Source organism: Lupinus angustifolius, chromosome LG08 (genome assembly GCF_001865875.1).
Source record: "Lupinus angustifolius cultivar Tanjil chromosome LG08, LupAngTanjil_v1.0, whole genome shotgun sequence".
Taxonomy (NCBI): domain Eukaryota; kingdom Viridiplantae; phylum Streptophyta; class Magnoliopsida; order Fabales; family Fabaceae; genus Lupinus; species Lupinus angustifolius.
In genome coordinates this window covers 7,396,330-7,418,088 of record NC_032016.1, presented here as the reverse complement: position 1 = coordinate 7,418,088, position 21,759 = coordinate 7,396,330, and the positions used below count along the sequence as shown (strand labels likewise).

At 32.3% G+C, this 21,759-nt stretch overlaps 2 protein-coding genes across 2 annotated transcripts; one reads left to right on the top strand and one right to left on the bottom strand.

The window, feature by feature from the left end:
• On the bottom strand, nucleotides 713–8,273 carry LOC109354428 (ribosome biogenesis protein BOP1 homolog). The gene is made up of 19 exons (XM_019596920.1): nucleotides 8,074–8,273; nucleotides 7,878–7,994; nucleotides 7,030–7,167; nucleotides 6,787–6,941; nucleotides 6,055–6,172; nucleotides 5,864–5,965; nucleotides 5,582–5,738; nucleotides 5,387–5,495; nucleotides 5,206–5,308; nucleotides 4,935–5,085; nucleotides 4,722–4,854; nucleotides 4,503–4,609; nucleotides 4,064–4,134; nucleotides 3,908–3,968; nucleotides 3,266–3,493; nucleotides 3,082–3,166; nucleotides 1,543–1,721; nucleotides 823–1,150; nucleotides 713–728 (listed from the first exon to the last, which is right to left on the bottom strand). The coding sequence occupies exons 1-18, from the start codon at nucleotides 8,200–8,202 to the stop codon at nucleotides 1,065–1,067; spliced, it is 2,229 nt and encodes a 742-aa protein (XP_019452465.1). The 5' UTR covers nucleotides 8,203–8,273; the 3' UTR covers nucleotides 713–728; nucleotides 823–1,064.
• Nucleotides 11,479–13,475, top strand: LOC109354431 (transcription factor bHLH113-like). Its single transcript, XM_019596925.1, has 5 exons — nucleotides 11,479–11,830; nucleotides 11,928–12,053; nucleotides 12,240–12,302; nucleotides 12,411–12,527; nucleotides 13,200–13,475. The coding sequence occupies exons 1-5, from the start codon at nucleotides 11,534–11,536 to the stop codon at nucleotides 13,365–13,367; spliced, it is 771 nt and encodes a 256-aa protein (XP_019452470.1). The 5' UTR covers nucleotides 11,479–11,533; the 3' UTR covers nucleotides 13,368–13,475.

Here is a 21,759-nt window from a genome sequence, read left to right as displayed (position 1 = left end):
TCTTTTGACTTTTATAATCCAAGATACACAATCTACAAAAAAAAACAGTTGGAGGTCACATTATATTATGGCCAACCAGTTTTGGGTTTTGCTTGCTTAATTTTTGACAAAGAATTGTAGTATTTAAGGGGGGTGTGCTGTGAACAAATTATAATGTAAACTCCTTCATAGTCACTTTCATGATCAAGCTCTACTAAGTTAACCAAGTGTTTTATCATGCGAGCGATATGTGTGCTAACTCTTGTGAAGATGTGCCCACAATGAAGCATTCCAAGTTGTTCACCACCCTGAGCCTTCATCTCATGAACAGTGCAACAACGGCAAATAATGTGGAACAAAAATAATGTAGTCCCTAATATGGTTCTGGCATATAGTTCCAAAGTGCATGATTCTTATGTAAGTGTCTGCTAATCAGATATTAGTGAATGCATATGGCTGGTTGTTCCACTTCTTCTAAGGAATAGATTTTCAACATAATAAATAATAGCCATACAATATTGCAACCAAACGTAAGTATTATCAATGGAAAGTTCTCATAAAATACTTCTTTTTAATAGGCTAATATTCACAACTCCTGACATATTTGATAGCAAACCAGGGCAAATCTAATTGGGAACATAGTATCTACTACATAAACACGTGTGCCATCACCCAGGTTCATTAGTAACAAGAAAAATAAGTTGCATCCATACTATCAGTTTACCTACAAAATGAATCATAAAGATCATATTACATTCTTTTAGTTATAGTTTGTGAGTAGATATGTAGCTGAAAAGGGTAGTAACTAAATTATCTTTTCCCATGGTTTATGAGAAGTGTTAATCAACATTAGCGAAGTTTGGAATACAAAATTTATGCGCTACTTTATAATGCGCAACAAACAACAAACATTGCAGAAAACAAGAGCTAGAAACTCGCTTTATAGTTGCCTTGCCATTGCCACATATGCTTTCAATCTAACAATTGAAGAACAAAATTGGAGTTGAATTTTACTACAGACTTCCCTTCAAGATACAATATCCGCATGTCTCATTTGTTTAGTAGAATACCGTAAGTATCGTATCTTAATGACAGTAAAGTTTAATCAGTTTATCAGCACCAGCAGTGAATAACCAGGGTTGCCTTGGGTGAAATTTACAGTCCAATATCCCTGCAATACATATAACTTCAATGTTACACAGACATTTTTTTAATGTAGCATATTTACTTTGAAATGCTTGCAAAGTAGGAAGAACATGATTACTCTGTTTCGCATAACGAGTTGAGAACTGATAAACTAACAAATTATATCAGAATTGTTCGATAATGTTAGCCGATAAGCTAGATTAGATATGAAAGGCCCTAGTTTATAAGCCCATAAGTTACATCAAGAGCTTAAAGGCTTGATGCTTATTAAAAAGAGTCTCTATAACAACACCAATAGATAACTTATTTTTTGGTCAAATAAATTAGATTACTACCATACTTGGTGGTATTGCCAAAAAGAATGGATGTACAAGGAAAACACATGAAACAGAAGTGGTACAGGGTAGAAGTTCTCACCTCTCCCATTTGAGGATGTGTGGCCTCGTAGAATTTCCAAAGGAACAATAAGAGGATTCTGATTGAGATCGGAATAAACCATTCCGTGAAAAATATACGCAGTGCCATCATCTGAACATGAAGCAAACAATGGATATGAACGATGAAAAACCACATTGTTGATATCTTTTGGGTGACACCTGCAATATTAACAAAATAAAATAATGTGTCATGACATTAAAATACAGAAAGGCTTCTAACATTACATAAGTTGTTAAAAGTCAGATATGCCCCTTGACTAAAGAACATATGACTTGAAGGTAAGGCTTTACATTTTACAGTGCAATGAAGAAATACATAACCTGTGATGTTAGTTTTCACAAGTGCATGAAGATTTGTTATGATTTCTGTTTCTGAAGCAATCACTTTTCGTTTAGTTTTAGTGAAAGGTTAAATAGCATTAGATTCTTGTTTTATTGGGTTATAGAAAGTATTGTCAAAAACATATTACTTAGTATACTAATAATATATATAGCTTTTATTGTTTTGTTGAGCATGTTAATAAGGAATCCAGAATCCATTACTAATTCCATATAGAAACTTCGGTCCAAATTCCACCGGGATAAAGCAATTTTATGTTTGTTTGAACTTTGAAGGGATAAAGCAAAAAATAATATTAGGAATATCTATCTCATAAATTAATCATCAAATTAAGACTACTAACTCATACAACAACCAAGTCTTAGTCTACTACATTAGATTGAACAACATCATAATGCTCTACCATAAATCATGTTCATTGACAAATTATTGATCTCTAAATCATTCCTAAACATTTCGCATATGCTTTTTCTGGCCTACATCTGCCACTAGAAATTGGATTAATCTCTATTTGATGTACTCTTCTTTTGGGGGCTTCTAGTGGTCTTCCTCACACATACCTAACCATTTAAGGTGTGATTCTATCATCTTTTCAACAATATAAGCTACCCCAACTTTCTTCCTAATGCATTTATTCCTAATCCTATCTTGCCAGTGTGTCCAACTGTCCACCCATCCAAATGACACCTGATGCACTCTATTGTTTCATACACCTGGCTTCAATCGTATGGTTTACATCTCCCTAAATTTCTCTATGAAGTTGTATGATTGACCTATTATACTTAAATCTTAACTCATGCCAAAAAACATTGGCCCTAACCAGCCAAAAAAACAAGAGAATCAGTGAAGGTAACCCACCCATGAGCATGAATATTACTAGGCTTCTTGGGTGAAGACAGCTTCTGATTCAAGATGAGAGTTGAAGTTAATGAGTAAAAGAGTAATTTTGGTATTTTAGGTTGTAAAATGTTTTTAAAGATCCCATGATAAGCATGTGAGAATACATCTTTAACTTTCCCTAACCGACCATTAATGGTAGAGGTAATAGGTGTAATGACATTATCCAATTAGGGGAGGTTTGTGTAGAGGTGTAGAGTAAGTAGGGGTATCAAGTGTCATTGAAGTAAAATTCAGGGCTATTTGTGTAATTTATTCTAATTAATAATATAAAAGACTTACTTGAGAATTTTATATGGTTTAGATGAAAGGTCCATGTCAAACCAACACATCTTCCCTTCTTTGCTCCCCACAATTACATTATCACCTACACATAAAACATAATGATAACAAATTATGACGAATAATTTTCTGTATGCATGAAAAGAAGAAAACAGATTGATGACATAATAAGTTCAAAACACACCTCCAGGATGAATAGCAATGGACGAGGCCTCGCGAAGACCTGTATCAAGCTTTTTTATGAGCTTGGTCTTCAGCAAGTCGTACACACGAACACTCTTCTTTGTGCAAACAAAGAAGATGGAATGGGATGGATGGAAGGTTGATCTAACAGCAAGTCCATGTAGCTTGAATGGAAGCTTTTGCGTAAGCTTCTTGGATAACTGGTGTATCAGAACTGCTCTTGACTCACGTAAAGAACATGTCAAGGAAAAAATGAGACAAGCCCAAATTTAATATTTAATACTTCTAAGTTTCTTTCCATCCACTTAAGAAAATCAACTAAAATTTGAACAAGAACAAGTTTAAAACAGCTTGTTTATTATAAAGTATCAACAAAAAACACAAACATGAATACAGCAGATGTAATATGAAATGGGTCAAATGTTATGACAAATAACATCCAACTCTAAATGGTTGTACTTATGCTCATTAGATGTGTGAAAAGCATGCACACTATTATCACTTCCTATATGGAAAAGGTCAGATGAACAGCCAACAAGAAACATGTAAAAATATAAAGGCATAAAAGAAATTATTTCATAGACAATAATCATCATTTGAGATATATAATCAATTTATGTTTAAGCAGAACTAAAAAGGATATCTGCTGGCATCACAGTCGAAAAGTAGTCGCCTTTACGGTGCCACTCTACAGAAGTAACAGTCTGCAAGCATAGATCCACCATTGTTTAATATACCATGCTCAAAAACAATCATTCAACATGCAAACCAAAATGGAAAAGACAGTGTGGAAATATACCTTAAAATGCCTTAACCTTATACCCGCATGTTTATCATCCTGAAGCCAGCTTACACTAATTGCTTTGTTTTCTGCAAACACATGTATCCCATCAGACATCAGAAGGCATAAGCATTGTTGTATACATCAAGCCAACACCCTACCACTGACTGGCTGGCTAAAATTCTGAGTTGACATTTGCTTTCCTTTAATTAAAAGCTTAGTTAAGGAGCATAGGCCAGTATGAAGCATCTGACCTCTCAGAAAAGAGAGAGAATCAGCAGTATTAGGTAGGCGCAAAGTAATGTGTATTGCTATGAATCACGATACGAAGACATGTGTGCGAAAGAACTAAGCTGGACTTTTTAAGGATAGTGAACTGCAAAAGTTTAGGGACCTCTTGGAACCTTTTACAAAAAATGTTTAGATTAAAACTAAAGATATAAGTGACAACACTGACCAGAGTCGTCTGTTGCTATTGATTGGTCAACTTGGAGAAGTTCCTTAATCCTTTTCTGTTCTTCTTCATCCCCTAAAGAAGTGTTCAATAGAAGCACATCTTGTCCCCTAAAAGGAAGAATTGTTATCGGTTAAATTTCAAAATCAAGCCAAAAAAACTTTAAAATAGTTATAAAACAAATAAATCTGAAGCTTACAATTAATAAAACCAACAACTTACACAGAGACAGCCAGAATATGAACACCAGGCAGAGGATTCCAAGCCACACAGTTAACAGCTTCACCAACCACCCACTTTCTAAGACATCTGCCAGTTTCAACCTCCCAGATACGGACAGTTCCATCACTTGAACCTTCAGAAGTAGAAAGTGAGAGACATGCCCCCCCATACCTGCTTAATTTAAACAAAAAAGAATATTATCAACACCCATACCTGAAGCCATCCACTGCCCTGAAGCTTCAATGGAGATTGATGTAACCACATCTTCATGGCCTTTATACTCAATATAGCATGTAATGGGGTAGGGTTTAAGCTCCTTTCGACTTGGAAGCTTTGGCTTTAAAGACTCAGGATCGATATTAAGCTAGAAGACAGAAAGAAAATTAAAAGCAGTTAATGAGTTATGCCAATTTACACACATAAAATATCCTAAGCCTAATAAAAAAACAGTGAAATGGTTCTTGAATATGGATATTTCACTCACACGTTTCCTCCGAACTCGAGGGCACAAGTACAAATCCAAACAACGCTCAAAACATTCCTTCATAGCATTCTCATATGCAGGGATGCTTCTCATGGATGTGAACCTGACAAGATTAATATTTATAAGTATAACTGAAGAAAAGAGAGGAGAAGCAAAAATGTTTGCTCTAAAGGCACAGCACCTTTTTGGAATAAACTTAGGGCGGTCTTCCTCATACATCAATTGATAAGAATTGATCTCTTCTTGGGTTGGAATGTACTCTAAAGGAGGATTATATGACTCCTCATGGCCTAAAAGACAATATGAAATTATTCATGCTGAAGGTACCTTAAAGAGAGAAAAAATATTCATTGATAAATTTGTCCACGTGTAATACCGGGGATTTTCTGCTTTGGTGCAGGAATGTAAGCCAAATGCTTTGATTTTTCTGTTGAACTGGAATCATCTCCCCACAAGAGATATGGACCATCTTCCTCCTTTGGCTTGTCAAAAGTTATTAACCCCTTGCGAATTGCTCTTACATACTTCACAACCTGTAAAATCATGGAAGTGTGTGAGTGATATTAGAAACCAATTTGCTTTCATTGTTTAGCCTGGATCATTTCCAGACTACTAGACTCATTTCACATTATCAGTTAAAAGTAATAGGGATAGTTACCTTTTTAGCTTCCCACTTTGAAGGAATGAACCTTCTTTTTGGCTCAGGTGCATTGGACAACGGATGCTTGGCATCATCCCATTTAAACCAGTCAACATAATCCTGTACATAACCAAGGAGTGGTAAGATTGGGGAATAAAATTGTGTATGCAATCTGCACTCAAAACCTTATTCAAGATCGAAGGCCTTACAGGGTATGGATCAAAATCAGGATGTGGTGCCCGATTCTTTAGCAGCCTACGGACAATTTTGATTTCATCTTTTGTCAGCTCCACTTCCTCATCATTGTACTCATCATAGACCTTCCGCCTTTAATGTTCAAGAGTGAAGACAAATCAAACATGTTTTCTTTAAAGGAGATAATATTAACAAAACTAGCATGGTTTTTCCACAATAAAGTATATGCAATCAAACAAAGAAAAGGAAGTCACTGTGAAATAGCAACGCAGCATGAATCATGCAAAACAACTTAATAAAATCTACTTTTGTAACCCAACCAAAATATTTCATAGCAACAACCACAACTACCATTAAATATTGAAATCTATGATTGATGGCATTAATGTTCAACAGGGAGTGCCCAGTGAAAGGAAAATGAGAAGTTAGAAAACTGATCATAGTAATATTTTCATTCACCAGTCCTTAAAATTTCTGTCCTGGAATTTGTATAAAATGTTATTGTTAAATTCAACATTATGATAGACATACTTATTGCTTTGAAATTTATCAAGTTTGGCTTATATATATATATATATATATATATATTATAAGACAAATTTAAGGCTTCGAAACTATGGAGGACATGCCAAATCCATGCATCAAAAGAAAAGAGCATACAAATGTACACGAAAATTAGGAGCGCAAAATGGTGCAACAATGAAAATGGAAACAAGGGAAAAAGTTGACATAGGAACACGACAAACCAATTTTTAGAGTCATCAACATTTGCAAGAAAAGAACCCAATTTATCTTGTTTTTCTTTTCTCTTAATCTTCTTGCCCTTGATGTCATATCCAATATGGGGTTCATCCTCATACCACTTCAAAGGGACATCTCCAACGGTATTTCGGGGAGCCACCTATATAAACAAGTCAGGAAACACAGAAAGTTGAGAGTGGAGCGTAATGAATCAATTATGTATAAGAGAATATGGTAATAATGTTGACCTCGTCTTCAGACGAATCACTCTCTATTCGTCCTCCCTCATGGAAGTCAGAGCTCTCGCTTCCACCATCTTGATCATTGGTGTTGTCCTGATTGATATCAGAGCTCTCCTTTCCATTATCTTCATTATTGGCAATGTCCTGACATGGTTACTTTTATATATTAATAATGGCAGACCAGAGAGAATAAGAAAAACAACACATCAGAATAAACAGCTTAATTAAGCACTTGTCAAATGATTTTGTCTTTAATAAGCTAAAAAGAGCTAATTTTCACAAGCTTTTATGTTAAGCTTATTGAAATAAGGCTTTGTTATGCATGAATAGCTGATAAGTTACCCACAAGCTGATAAGCTAGGAGCTGAAAGGTAATAACTAATAAGCTAGGCACTTGTGTGCAGACTATTTGGTAATATACTAGTTAACAGGTGTAAAATGACTTAAACCCCTAGCTTTCAAGTCAAAAGCTACCTCAAATTTGAGTTTATAATATTATAAAGCTTGACACAACAGTAAAGTTGTTGTTGAGTGACTATGAGGTCACGGGTTCAAAACCTAGAAAGAGTCTCTCCAGTTAGGTGGTAAGGCCATGTACATCTACACATACCACACTAAGTAGGAGCCTCGTGCACTGAGCCGCCCTTTTACTGACATATGCCACTTCGGCAAGGTAGCTTATTTTTTGTCATATAAGATAATGAAGCTTATAAGCTACTTGGTGGTGTTACTAAACACGCCACAAGCTAAAAAGAACGTAAAGAAGTTCAAGTTCCTATTTTGATAGGCTTTGTTCAGAAAAATTAGCTTACAAATGTTGAATTGTAAGGGTAACAAATAGTGATGTAGGTTACCTCATCTTGTGAACTATCATCATCACCACCAGATGAAGCACCATCTTCTCCATCGTGTGATTCTAATTCAGATTCAGAATCAAATGAATAGTCGCCATCGTCTTCTGCAGAAGAGTCCTACAAATATATGTGTAAGTTATATTAGTATAGTATAATCTTCAAGTTGAAGAATGGAAAATTGAATGATATATGATACCTCGTAACTAGAGTCGTCGGAATCAGAAACGAAAGGATCGTTATCAAGTGGAGATGGAGCTCCTACGTCGTCGTTTTGCACCATCTCGTCGTTTTGCTTCGTCGCCGTTTTCTTCTCTTTTTGCGTCATGGACAGGGTTTTGAGAGAGGAACTGAAGAAAAAGGGTTTTAGTTATAGAGCCGCAAATACAAAACGAATAGTTCAATCCACAAAATTCACACGTTCGTTGTGTATAATAGCCTAATTATATTTCGAGTGTCATAATTTGGGCCTCCACACAATATACACTCCCACTCTTCAGATGGGCTCAATCATCAACCTTCGGCCCATGTAAAATGTAATATTTTTTTTTTACAAAAAATGTTTGTGAATATTTTTTAGCATATTGTTAGATTTTGATCCATATTATCATCAAATGGAAAGAGACTTTACTTATTTATGAGAAGTTCAATATGATTATCTTTAAGCCGGATTAGACTCCCACTTTTGCCCCAAAATACCTCGAGTCTTAAAAGAAAAAAATGTTTGTTGTCCTTTGACTTTTATTAATTTATTTTTATTTAATTTTAATATATATAATATTAAATATGAAAAAAACTTGTTGAGTCTGTTAAAGTTGTTAGTTGATTTGAGTTTGGTAGTTTAATATTGTTCTCGTTAATCGATTAACTAGTTAGTTATTAGTTAGACATTATAGTATATAAAGGGTGATTCCCTTATTTCTTGTAACTCAATTTCAATATAAAAAGTTTCCATTTTCTCATTCGTGATTTTCTCTCATATGTCTTCATCAAGAAGATTTTTTCATGTATCCTACCATTTTAACATGGTATCAGAGCTCGTAGTTTCTTAGCAACCATGCAAGAAATAAAATAAGGGAATTGAAAGAGCAAAATAGAATAAAATAATGAACTTTCATTGTTGGAATTGAATTATGCATAAAGGCAAAGTGCAAAGAATTTATACAAAGGAAAATTGGTAGTTGCTTGAAACTCAAGCTACCATTTAAAATAAAACTAATCCTAACTACTATAACCGAAAACTATCTAAGAATGAGTCATCTTCATCTTTAACATCCCTCAAGCTGGAGAGTGAATACCATTAACTCTCAGCTTGGGTATAAGGTAGCAAACGTGAAAAGTCGGATCTGGAGTTTGGAAGAACCACCAAAGTATTGAAAGAATGATTGTTTCTTTTCTTTAAGAATAATGCTCAAGGAGAATACCATCTTGGTTATTTGGCATGATGAAATATGAGCAATTTTGCTCAATAATAACAAAAGAAAAGTGAGATGAAATATGAGCAACTTTGCTAAAAATAACAAGAGAATAATATGGACAATATTTGCCTCGAGAATATTGAGAAGAATTAAGAGAAATATTTGCAAATTTTGCTCAAAGATATCAAGAAGAATTTAGATGAATGGAGAATATGAAAATTGTAAAAGAGATTGATAAAGAAAGAAGGACTAGTGTACTGATTATTGATTGGCAATGTTGTTGTTGTTGCATCTTCTGCCAAGAATGAAACATTTAATATGATCTCAACAATCAATCGCTTCTTGATTTTTCTACTTGTTGTTAATCATGTAATGAATGTAGTTCCTGTTTGCCTTAGACTTTGGAAGTTTACCAAAGATTTTCATGTCTCGGTCTTTGTTTTCCCATTGATGCAACAAAATTAGCTTAACATAACCATGCATACTTCCTCCAAAAAAAAGGTTAGATTTATGGACATATGCTTCAGTAAGAGATACATCCTTCCCATATACAAATCCTTTGCATCCACGGATAGAGCAACATAATTCTTAAAGGGCTCAACCATTAACTCAACACCAAGCAGCTCCAAGAAAATGAAAGAAAAGGGAAAAAATATGAATAATAGATACTTTACTCTGATACCATCTTAGTTTCTTAGCAACCATGCAAAAAAAGAAAAGAAGGGAATTGAAAGAGCAAAAGAGAAGAAAACATTGAACTTTCATTATGGAATTGAATTATGCATAAAGACAAAATGCAAAAAAATTATACAAAAGAAAATTGATAGTTGCTTGAAACTCAAGCTACTATTTAAAGTAAAACTAGTCTTAACACCACTGAAAACCTCAATTTGAATGATAAAACTGAAAAAATTAGAAGGGCAAGTTTTGGGTATATCTTGTGTATAGAAAAATGTAGAATAAAAAAGTTAGTGTCACTATTGTATTGCTAATATTTCTGAATCAAACATGATTACCATATCATCTATTTCACTTCTTACTCATGTTTTTATATTTATATTTGTTAATGATTTTTGTTGTCATTTAACTTTAAAAAGTGAGACAATATTGTTGCTCGTAGCATCTCTATCTCTAATCATCTTAGTGATACATAACCATTCGATATCGTAGGTGTGGGAGTTTATAGCCAGGGCTCTGAATCAATCTTCGCCAACGTTTAAGGATCACAACCCATTTAAATGCCTTTTCAAATGATAAAATTGAATTGATACAAATTTGTTAATATCTTTCACAAGATCGAAAAAAATCTAAACAGAGCCTTTTGATTTGCTACCTTAAAATTAATTCGACCCATATACCATATCATTTTTGTGATTAGTACTACCACGCAATAACTTATAAGTTTGTTATTGAGTATCCAAATTCAAACTCTAGTATTTATACAATTTATTATTTTTACCACCATAAAAAACTTTGCCTATAAAAAACAAAATGAATTTATCGAACTAAAACTAAGTTACTTTTTGGTATTTAGGGAATCAAATAGTCTCGATAAGCTTATATTTGATAAGTTATCCAAACTAGCTCATGCTCAAGAGCTAGAGACTTGTGTAATTCTATGTTTATTAGGTAAAATATAAGTTATTTTTATCAAGTAATTTAGTTACAATTACTTAGTTCATGGATTTTTTTCCAACTCTTGTATATGGTTTTCACCTAGTTTACAAACTTTTAATCACTTCACTAGTTAGCTGCACCAAATAGAGCTAATTTCCGAGATGCAACAAGTTCATCGCTTATGCTAGGCGTAGAATTTGATTATGATGGTGATGGGTGGGAATGTAAATAGTAGCATGTGATGGGTAAGTGTAATTGTAATGAAAATGGTTTGCGTTGGATGGCTCAACCACGGTTTTCTCGGGCCAGGTGGGTTTGACCATTGGTTGTCGAAAACGGAAGCCGTTCTTGAAAAGAGCCCACTCACTCACACTCAGACTGGACAAGGATCTGCTGTCCTAAAACCTGTCTCAGACCAATCATATTATGTTACGTAAGTTAAAAAAATTAAATATTTATAACTTTATCTTTTGCTTCATTATGATGGGTCAGGAACGTATTTGGGACAGCAGTTCACCCCACTCAGCCCAAGTATTTGTAACCACTGTTCTTCTATTCACTTCACTTCACCACTCCTCTTTCAACCAAACACAATTCCCCACTACTAAGCTGAGGAATAGTGTAATGGAGTGCAAGGATGAATTTGAAGTGGACCATCATCTGAACACAACAACAACACCAACCCCTGGGTCTAGTTTCTCTCAGTTAATATTCGGAGGTCTTGATGATAATGCATTGGGTCCTGTTTTCCCCATTCACATTGCACCACAAATGTTATGTTTTGGCAAATATCAAAATGAAGAGGACCTTACTAACGCATTAACCCCTCACATTTCTATCATCACTGATTCCAATGATTCTTCATCTGCTTCTTCATGCAACCACAACACCACCACCTTCAATCCCTTATCTAAGACCAATGTTTGCTTTCAATAGTATTTTTTATTTACTAAAAAATATGTGCTTTTTGTCAGTAATTGGAGATTAATGAGATTAATGTCTATTTCTTTGTTTTTAGGTGAATGTCTTGCAGAAAAAGCGAAATGGGTCAAGACAAGAACCTGTTACCAAGGTAGATGTTGGAAACCAGAGACCACATAAGATGACGAAAGCAGATAACCCCACTTCAACAGGACATGCAAAGGTGAGAGAAAACTCAACCATGGATGGTTTGCATGTCCCTCTCTTTCTTTCCCATTATCAAACATTTACATAGTCACACACATGGCTAGGCCTGGTTCAACTATTCAATAAAATGTAATATAACTTGTACAAAATAATAATATGCAATACTACATTTTCATGAGATTGATGTTATTCGGAATATCAGAGCAAGGAGAAGCTTGGGGAACGAATTGCTATATTACAACAGCTTGTTTCTCCATTTGGCAAGGTAAATGAGATAACTTTTTTTAGAATATAGTTTTTTTAATTCATTTGATTACTGAATTTTATGATATTTATTGAATTGAGATTTCCAATATTGGAAATGTATGTGCAGACGGATGCATCTTCAGTGCCTCACGAAGCCATGGGGTACTTCAAATTTCTACAAGACCAAGTTCAACTCCTATGCTCCCCTTACCTGCAACGGTTGCATTCCTCAAACCCTCAACTTGTGCGTCTTACCACAACTTTTCTACTCTCTTCTGTAGTATACGTTTATGATTTATCAATGTTGCTTGGTTTTTTAAATATATTTTACTAGCCAAAGAGGGTCAATACTTGAAAATGTTTGACCTGGGTGTGAAACTTTTTATGGTTACATAGCAAGAATGTGGTGTTACATTCTCCATTTTGGACCACCTGAACAAAAGATCTTCTTCGTTAATAAAGAGACAAATATATATTTTCCTTTTTCTTTTTCTTTATTTCATTATAATTAGAATGATAAATTTACCATCAGAGATTGTGTTACGTTTTGCTTTTATAGTTATTTTTCTTTTATTTATGTAATGTGATTGGACCTAGAACTTGAATTGACAACATTTGACATAAATGATATCTATCGAAACAAAGATTACATGTTTCAAAAAATTTATTTCCTCGTTTCCCAAGCTAATTACATTAAAACATGTAATAAAATAATTTATTTTCTTTTTATGAATTTTTCTTAATTAATTGATATTTTTTGATAGAATTGGTACAAAACGGGACACCAATTTTTGGGACAAATGATATTTGTTTTATGATTTATTTTCTGTCTTTCACAGCACAGTCAAACTGTGATAATTTGCCATTTAAGGGTAACTATTGATGACACAACATTTTTTGATATGGGTTATTTCAGGGGATTGGAGATAACAATGGAGAGGAAGTGACGAAGGATTTGAGGAGCAAGGGTCTATGTCTGATCCCCATGGAATGCACCGTACACATTTCAAGTAGCAACGGTGCTGATTTCTGGTCACCTACTGAAATAGGGAACAATATTTCACCATCAACAACTATGCAGTGAAAAACCAACATCAATGGTTCCTTTTCAATCTTTGTATCTTTTGGGAAATGGGTTTTCTATGTCTGCCCAAATTGGACCAGTACTCAATGTTACAGTATATTTTGGAGATGGATGGATGAGTGGGTAAATTATTAGAAATGGCAAATAGAGGTATCAATTAACTAGAGTAGTTCAAAGTTCATAGCCGTACAAAGCAACGGTGGTTATTTTGTGTTTAATTATGTAATATATGTTTTTAGTAACCAAATTATTCTATAATAATTTTATAGTCGTTATTTTCTATCATCATGTTTGTCACTAATAAGAAATATTTATTTCATTCATGACAATTATGACATAGAATTGTGAATATAGAATTTTTTTAGATAGGATAATAAAGAAATATTTTATGTAGGATTTAGGGGTGTGTAGACTTGAACTATGTATATCTAAGATGCATATATTTTGTATCCATAAATATACAAAGAGCACTTATATCGTGCTACAAGTTGTGTCATTGCATGTATCATTAGTTTGTCATTGGTTAAAAAAAATAATTAAGTTAAAAAGTTAATAATTAATCATTTTAATGATCAATTATAATTGATGGTACATATAGTGACACAACTTGTAAGATAACAAATGTGTACCCAAATTTACGGGGTTGGTAATCTTTTAGCTAGGAAAAACATTACATTAATCAAGTATTTAAAATGTGAAGATTTTACAGGTGCACACAAAGAATTGCATATTCAGAGAATTAAAATTAGCAAACATAAGTATGAAATAATCATGATATTTTTTTTTATTCCTGTGCAGTTATGGTTAGGGCATTTGACAATCTTATCGAGGTACAAAATCAATAACTCTACCTACCTTGCTCTGCTCATGGGCCGCCAATAAACCCGTTAGCCTATTTTAAAATAGGTAAGACAATAAATTTAGTTTGTTAAGTCAATAGAGATTTGCTCACGTCATTTTAAATTTTTGTGGGCACAAGCATCATTGATGAACTGCCTATTTTGCCACCTCTAAGCATAAGTAAGGAACCAAACCCCTCTACTTTTTTTCTCCGTGTCAAGCGAAAGACAGACATTAAACTCGAGTTTCGTATTTCTACACAATTCGTGGCCCAAAAGGAATAGGCTCCCGGAGACTAATGCTGACAGCAGGGTATTGTTGTTGGATAAGGCCTATGGACCATCTTTTTAGAGCAACTAATGCAACCTTTTTTCATTTTGTCCAATGTAGGCCCAAAGCGTTATATTCGACAAAACCCATATTGTTCAATAAGAATTTGGCATAAAATATGATATCGGTAAATATTGTATTGATAGATTACTATCTTATATATGATTTAATTAGTTTACTTTTATTTAAATTTATCTCTAATTTATATTTATGTTATTAGTTGTTATTTGAATAGTTACTATCTTATCGTTTGTAATAACTTAAAGGAATATGTTAGATAATATATAGAATGACTCATATTTGAAGTTGTCCCTCTCTCTATCTCATCCTCAATTTTTGACAAGAAAAATAATTGCATCTTACTCATGTAACACCGTGATTTTCTGTGTGCATTTTATTAATTATTTAATTGACAAGTGATTAATTTTAGAAATTAATAGATATTGATTTAGGCTGAACCTCAGTTGAGTTTTAGTCTTGTATTGTGATTTCCTAATTTATGGTAATTTGTCATAATTTTCTGAGAGGGAGAGTTTTTGAACCTCTTCCGAGCCCAAATTCCCCTTTAAATACGGTCCAAAATGTGATTTTTGAGTTCCATAACTTGGAACCGAATTCCGATTGCTCCATTGGCTTCGAAATATTATTTCGAGTCAAAATAGAAACCAAGTTTGTCCATAACTCATCTCTAGATATTTTTCACTATGAAATCCAAGTTTCGACGTTCTAAACGTAACTCTAAATCGAGAGATTGTTAATCTCCAGTCGAGTTTTAGCCGACCATACTCGAGTATGGTTTTGATCGTGATGTTTAATCACATTAGTCAATCAATATCCATGAGTCAAGCTTGCATTTAGAAGAAGCAAAAGTACAACCTTTTTGCAAAATCTCTAAAATCATTCATTAACCCTAACATCACCAAGATTTTGGAGATCCCCTCTTGAACAAGTGTAGAATGGTTTATTTTATATTTAATGCTAGAAAATTTAGTATTGGTATATCAAAGGAACCTTTTAATGTATTTAATGATAAGTTGAAAAATCAAAACTTTCCTTGGCATTAGGTCTAAAAATAGGTATATATGTGTTTGGAAAAAAATTAGTTTCTATCTTCGAAATCTAAAATGTTTTTGAAAGTGCAAAGTAGTGTTTTTAGTAATGTATAATGAATGCGTTATCACACTAAAGAACCATATTAAGAAAAAGGATGAGTTTTTTGTTGAAAAAATGTTGTTGAAAAAGTGTTATGTGTTAAGAGTTTGATTAGTAAATGATAGATATCCTTTGACTTCCAAGTTCAAGTAATGATTTGCGATAAAAGATGACTTATAAAAGTTTTGACTTTATAAACATAAAGTGTTATGAAGTGTTGGATGGTAAACTAGTTAAAGTGAGAACATTGTTAAGATAAGCTTACTTTAAAGTGGTAAGTTTAACATAAGAGATCTTAATTTAAAATGTTAACTTTTAATATGTTGTTCTTGGTGGTTATGTGATCAACACTAGCAACCCTTGTGGTTACGAATAAAAATATGTTGAGATGACCATAGAGTTTAATTGAATCCACTTGAGTTAGCTTACTTTAAAGTAGTAAGTTTAACTTAAAGATATATTGATTTAAAATGTTGATTTTGGTTAAAAAACTTATCTTAATGTGGTGAATATGCATTAAAAATCTTAATGAAAGTATTAATTTGTGTTAGTTAAAAGTACAAGTTTTGTTAAAGTTTTAGTTTAAAAATGATTATTTTCATTGCCGATTTGTATAAAGTTACACTAGTTTTGTAATTTTTCTAAAAGGTGCACCAAAATCGTAATTTTTCGGTCAAGGTGCACCAAAACCGTAATTTTTCGGTCAAAATTTCCCGTGAAGAACCCGTACACCCCTCTTCTTTGGCTTTCTATCTTTTTCCATTTCTTTATTTCATTTTTGTTTTTTTTCTTTTTCCCCCTTTTTTTTATCTTTTATTATATATGTAATTTATACTATATAATCCTTAATACTTGATAAAGGCCTATCACCTAAGTTGCTAATTCCTATTAAATAAGGAGTGACGATCTATCTTCATAAATTATTTTAGGTTACCTCCTGTACAAATTTGTTTACAAAAAATTCTAAGTGACTAAAAAATAGATAAACTTTTGTCATACACAATTATAAAAAATAAAATATTTTGCTTTAATAATTATATTTTTAATGAATAATTTTAAGGGTATTAAAGTTTATATTATTGGCAAAGGTACCGTTTTATTATAGACGGGTGCTAATATCTTCCCCGATTTATAATCGACTCCCAAGCTCAGATCTCTATTTAAAGACTAAATTATCCAAATCGGGCATATAAGAAAGTTTTCTACGTTTTAACCACACAAAAACGCAGTTGCGACTCCAATTCTATTGGGAGAGGTAGAAATCGTGTTCATCTCCTCCTAAGTCGTAGAACCGATCTTCCAACCAAAAATTGGGTCGCAACAGTTAAAACTGAAATTAATCAAATTATTTTAAGAATTTAATAGTAAAGTTACGGCTCGTGTCATATCATACTTCTTACATTAAGTCGAGAACCGGCTGCAGTCACTTGTACTATATCACAATAGAATACATACATAATATATTATGTCACTAATGTATATAGTGACCAACCTACACATTCATAGTTACATTACACTTATACCTACAGTTTATTTAATGTCCATATGTATATTATATCTATACATGCAGTTTTATTAGTTGGTACTAATACATATAATTACCAACTTAGACATTTGTAGCTATATTACATTTATACCTACAATTTATTTAACGTCCATAGGTATATATATCTATAACTACGATTTCATTCGTTGTCACTAATACATATAGTTACCCACCTAAACATCCGTAGCTATATTACACATATACTTACCGTATATTTAACCTCCATAAGTATATATATCTATACCTACGGTTGTGTTCAGTGTCACTAATACATATAGTTACTAACCTAGGCATTTTTAGCTATATTACATCTATACCTACGATTTAATTAATGTTCATAGGTATATTATATCTATACTTATAGTTTTATTCTCTATCACTATAAATGTTTGTAGGTATATGACAAATTTCTTATATTGATTGATTATAATGAAGAGCGAGTTTCTTGATAATTACTACATTTCTCATAGTTACGTAAATCAAAGCCTGACATGCATGTATGTAAAATTATGTTTTTACAGTCTATTTTTTGACGCTCACATATCTCACAACTCACAAACATAACCTAATATTTTCTCCATCTTAAGCAAGTTATATCATAATATAAACACTCAAATCAAACATTGATGTGTATGAAGATATACCTACTTTACCTACTTATTTATAAAATAATGTTTTCCAATACAAGCTAGGCTACTTTATGCATGCTTATAATTATGGACAATTTGAGTGCTTATGAATTATGATCATACACTATTCCACCTAATAAATTTAGTGAACATTGATATGTTGTCTTACATCATATTTCATACTATGTTTATGAAAATATATCATGTCAATTAAAGTTTTTAAATCTTCATTATTTTTATTGGTTTTGCTTCATTATAATTGATATAAGACATTTTAAAAAGCATGATCTGAAATAACATATCTCTACTATTTTAACATTGTTGAAATTGAAGGTGTTGGAATAGGCACTCCACTCAAAGTAGTCGTTCAAAAGGTAAAAAATTAGTTAGTCATCAAATGGAGCTTGACCATATATTATGTAGTGAAATTCAAATGTGAGGTCACTTGAGGCAACGACTAGGCACATGCATTAACACCAAGTCTCCACTACTGTGAGTGTTGCTAATATCTTGTATAGATTTTGGGTCTTTGACTAAGTATTGCTCACGTAATCTAGTGATGGGTCTGTTGTAGTTTTCAATAATACTCCCTAGTACTCCCATATCACCTTGAAGCTAGCAATGTGAATCAAAGAAATTTGACCCAACAAATTTGAGTAAATGATTCAATATGACTTGGTCTAAACTTGCTAATTCTTGGGTTAATGTAGATGTTGATTTGAATTGGCTTAAAGAATTTATGCTTCGAAGAATTTGTTTAAATATCAAGACCGTTGATAATGGTTGACTTCTGTATGAACAAGGGATCATGTATTGATGATGATGATATGATTTGTTGACTTCGGATTGCCTTGGTCCTTGACCATTAACATGGGCATGAACATAAATGCAAAGATATGGAACTGAGTTTATTTTTTCTTGGTTCCTTTTTATTTCGGCTAAGTGATGTGGAAAGATTTCAATATTTTATCATTCATGTGTCACACAACTTTGCGTATGTGTCAATATTTTATCATTTCAAAGTTTCTGGTTATGTGATAATATTAACAATGTAATATATATGCAATATTATTTTAAAGATTACAAATATTTAATATATTATCAATTATTTATTTGTATTATATTTTTAATAAGTCAACAATGATTAGATATAAATGACGGTGATGTAAGTACAATATATATATATATATATATAACTCATACATTTATATATTTTTTTTCTCTAATATTAAACGTCTTACTTCTTACTTCAGCCGGTGTCTCACGAATTATTTTCTTTTAAATTAGCTATTAAGTTCTTTATGCTTTTTTTTGACTAATAGCAAAGTTATGACACTGACTGGAACAACTGATTTAATTTCAAACTTACCATTTCAAAACCCAGTCTGGATTACTAGTGAATGAATTAGAATATCAGAGATGAAATTAAGAATCAGTTAATTTTTTTATGAGGAAATTGTATTAAAACTAGTACTAACTTAATACAACACAAAGATCAAGGTTTGATATTTTTAGAAGTTAAATTAATAAATGATTTTATATCATTATACCAATTTGTAAAAAAACAAGAGAAATTGGAGCAACTTTAGAGAGAAACCAAGATAAAGCCAAAATATTGGAAAAATCGAATCCTTCCTTATCATCTAAATAGACCAAACTGCAAGCAACCTAGCTTATATGAATGCTAAAATGTTACTAATTCTAGCCTCGTACAACCAATAACTTGGTGTTGAGTTATATAATCAAAGTTGTCTAATTTTCAACGAAAAGGTTGGACTTATCCTTATGCTTGTATACGTATTTAAAAAAAAATTAACCAAACAAAAATAAATCAAAAAAATATCAATGGTAGTAAAGATACAACTAATCAAAATATAGAAGAGAAAGACATTATAGGAAATACCAGGAAGGATGAAATGAACTGAGTTTCACCAAGGAAATAATTTTGTAGCTAATAGTTCTCATTGTATATAATAAATTAATTTCATATACAATGAGAACTATTATATCCTAGCTAATTTCTTATCTATGTCGTAATATCATATCTTAGCTAATTTATATATTTCTAAAATCTTCATTCCAATTTAGAAGCCTCATCAGTTTAAATTGGTGGATATAATTTATAGCAAAATAATTTTTTATTTATTTGTTTTCCTACTTTTACCGAGTCTTATTTCAAGAGGGGGCAATTATTTTTGGGCTCATCCAAACTTTGAATTCAAAGCGATGATAACCTTCAAATACCGCTACCTCTACCCCAAATATATTATGACCAAAGTGTAAGAACAAAACAGCATGCCTTTAATTCAATATTTCAATGGTCTAAAAGACTAAAACTAATATTTCCGACCAAATTATATGATATGTTAATGATTTTAAAATTAAACAATGTTTATTATTAATGGCATATTATCAATTTAAAATTAATTGAAATTTATTACTAACTAATAATAATAGTAACAACTAGTCTTATACTTACCCACGAGTGTTAGTTCAAGTGATACATACTTGATTCTCCTTAAGCAATGTATCGAGTTCGAGTCTTGTGGATGAAAAGTACACGCTGGGAGAGATAGTCTCACATACCTATGGATGTTCCCAACTCAAACAAAATTACCTCAAGTGCGATAATACATGTTGAAAACCAAAATAAAAAACTAGTCTTATACTTGGAACATGCTTATGTCTAGAAAATAAATCATATTTTGATATTACTATTTAATCAAATTCTAATAAATAATATAAAATTTTCTATTTTTATGATTTTTCTTTTGAATGGAGTTTCACTTTTTAGTTGAATCTTTTTTTGTACTGTTAAGATTATCTTTTGTTTTTTTGGTAAGAAACTAATTAATCTCTTTCAGGGTTCATGTCTTGGCTGCTCCGCAAGTGTCGCTCACAAGAATCGAATATATTGGTTATCATGTATTTGATATTCATACCCCATGATAATTTCTTATCTATTTCAGTCTTCCCCAAGAGGGGACTCTATATACTTTACACTCCTAGTCCTTCAAGTCTTAAAGAAGGGATCGAACACTTTCAAATTAAGAGAGAAGAAATGAAAGGCTATTACGCTCTTACTACTATCCCATTTAATGCCATCTCTCTTATGATCTTCTTCCTATTGGCCTCTTACTCCATTTAATGCCATCACTCATTAATTTAATAACCAACCAGGCTTATACTGGACCAAGCCGTAGAGGAGAGGGTCATTGAAGAAACTCTTCAAACTTGTCTTCAATTTTTTTGCCCATTTTCTTTTCTAGCTACAAGCATATATAGGTGCAAAATGTATCGTTCAATAGACAAGTTGTACAAGAATTTATCTATATATAAATTGCACAAAGATTCAAAATTTAAAGACGTAAACTACATAAACCTATGTATCCACAAAGATATATGTACGGGTCTACTGTAAATCTATATATAATACTGTAATTTATATTTTTGCATACTTTTCTCATGTAGAAAAATATTGTTTCGTTTCGTTTTTTATATTATAACAACGACAGTAGTGTTTCCCTTCGATATGATGTAAAAAGAAAACATGGTTCTACAAAATGAACCTAAAATAGCCAGCACTCAAGCATTGTGAAATGTAATTTATATGTTGAAAGCTTTTCTCTTCTCTTGAAAGAAAATGCAAATCTCGGTGATCTCACTGTTTTTCTTAATTATTGGTTGGCACACTTGAAACTATTTTTTGTTACTGAATTTTGAAACAGTAACGTGTGGGAAAGAACTGCTGTGCATACATTTCTCCCTAGCAAAGAAGTCCGAATCAGCAATGTGAAAGTTTAGCAATCATCATAAGATGGGAGAATAATTATGAGTAGTTTGGGATAATTCTTTAGCCAAGAATATATTGTATTGGTTGGATTAGACATAGGTG

Bases quoted from the DNA above. Each gene is read 5' to 3' on its own strand.
- LOC109354428 (XM_019596920.1), bottom strand. From the start codon at position 8,202: ATGACGCAAAAAGAGAAGAAAACGGCGACGAAGCAAAACGACGAGATG. The intron at 4,855-4,934 runs GTATGGGTGTTG...CTACTTCTGAAG, and splicing joins AGGGCAGTGGATGGCTTCAG to GTTCAAGTGATGGAACTGTC. The intron at 3,494-3,907 runs ATATCCTTTTTA...CATGTTCTTTAC, and splicing joins TTCGACTGTGATGCCAGCAG to GTGAGTCAAGAGCAGTTCTG.
- LOC109354431 (XM_019596925.1), top strand. From the start codon at position 11,534: ATGGAGTGCAAGGATGAATTTGAAGTGGACCATCATCTGAACACAACA. The intron at 12,054-12,239 runs GTGAGAGAAAAC...TCGGAATATCAG, and splicing joins CTTCAACAGGACATGCAAAG to AGCAAGGAGAAGCTTGGGGA. The intron at 12,303-12,410 runs GTAAATGAGATA...ATGTATGTGCAG, and splicing joins TTGTTTCTCCATTTGGCAAG to ACGGATGCATCTTCAGTGCC.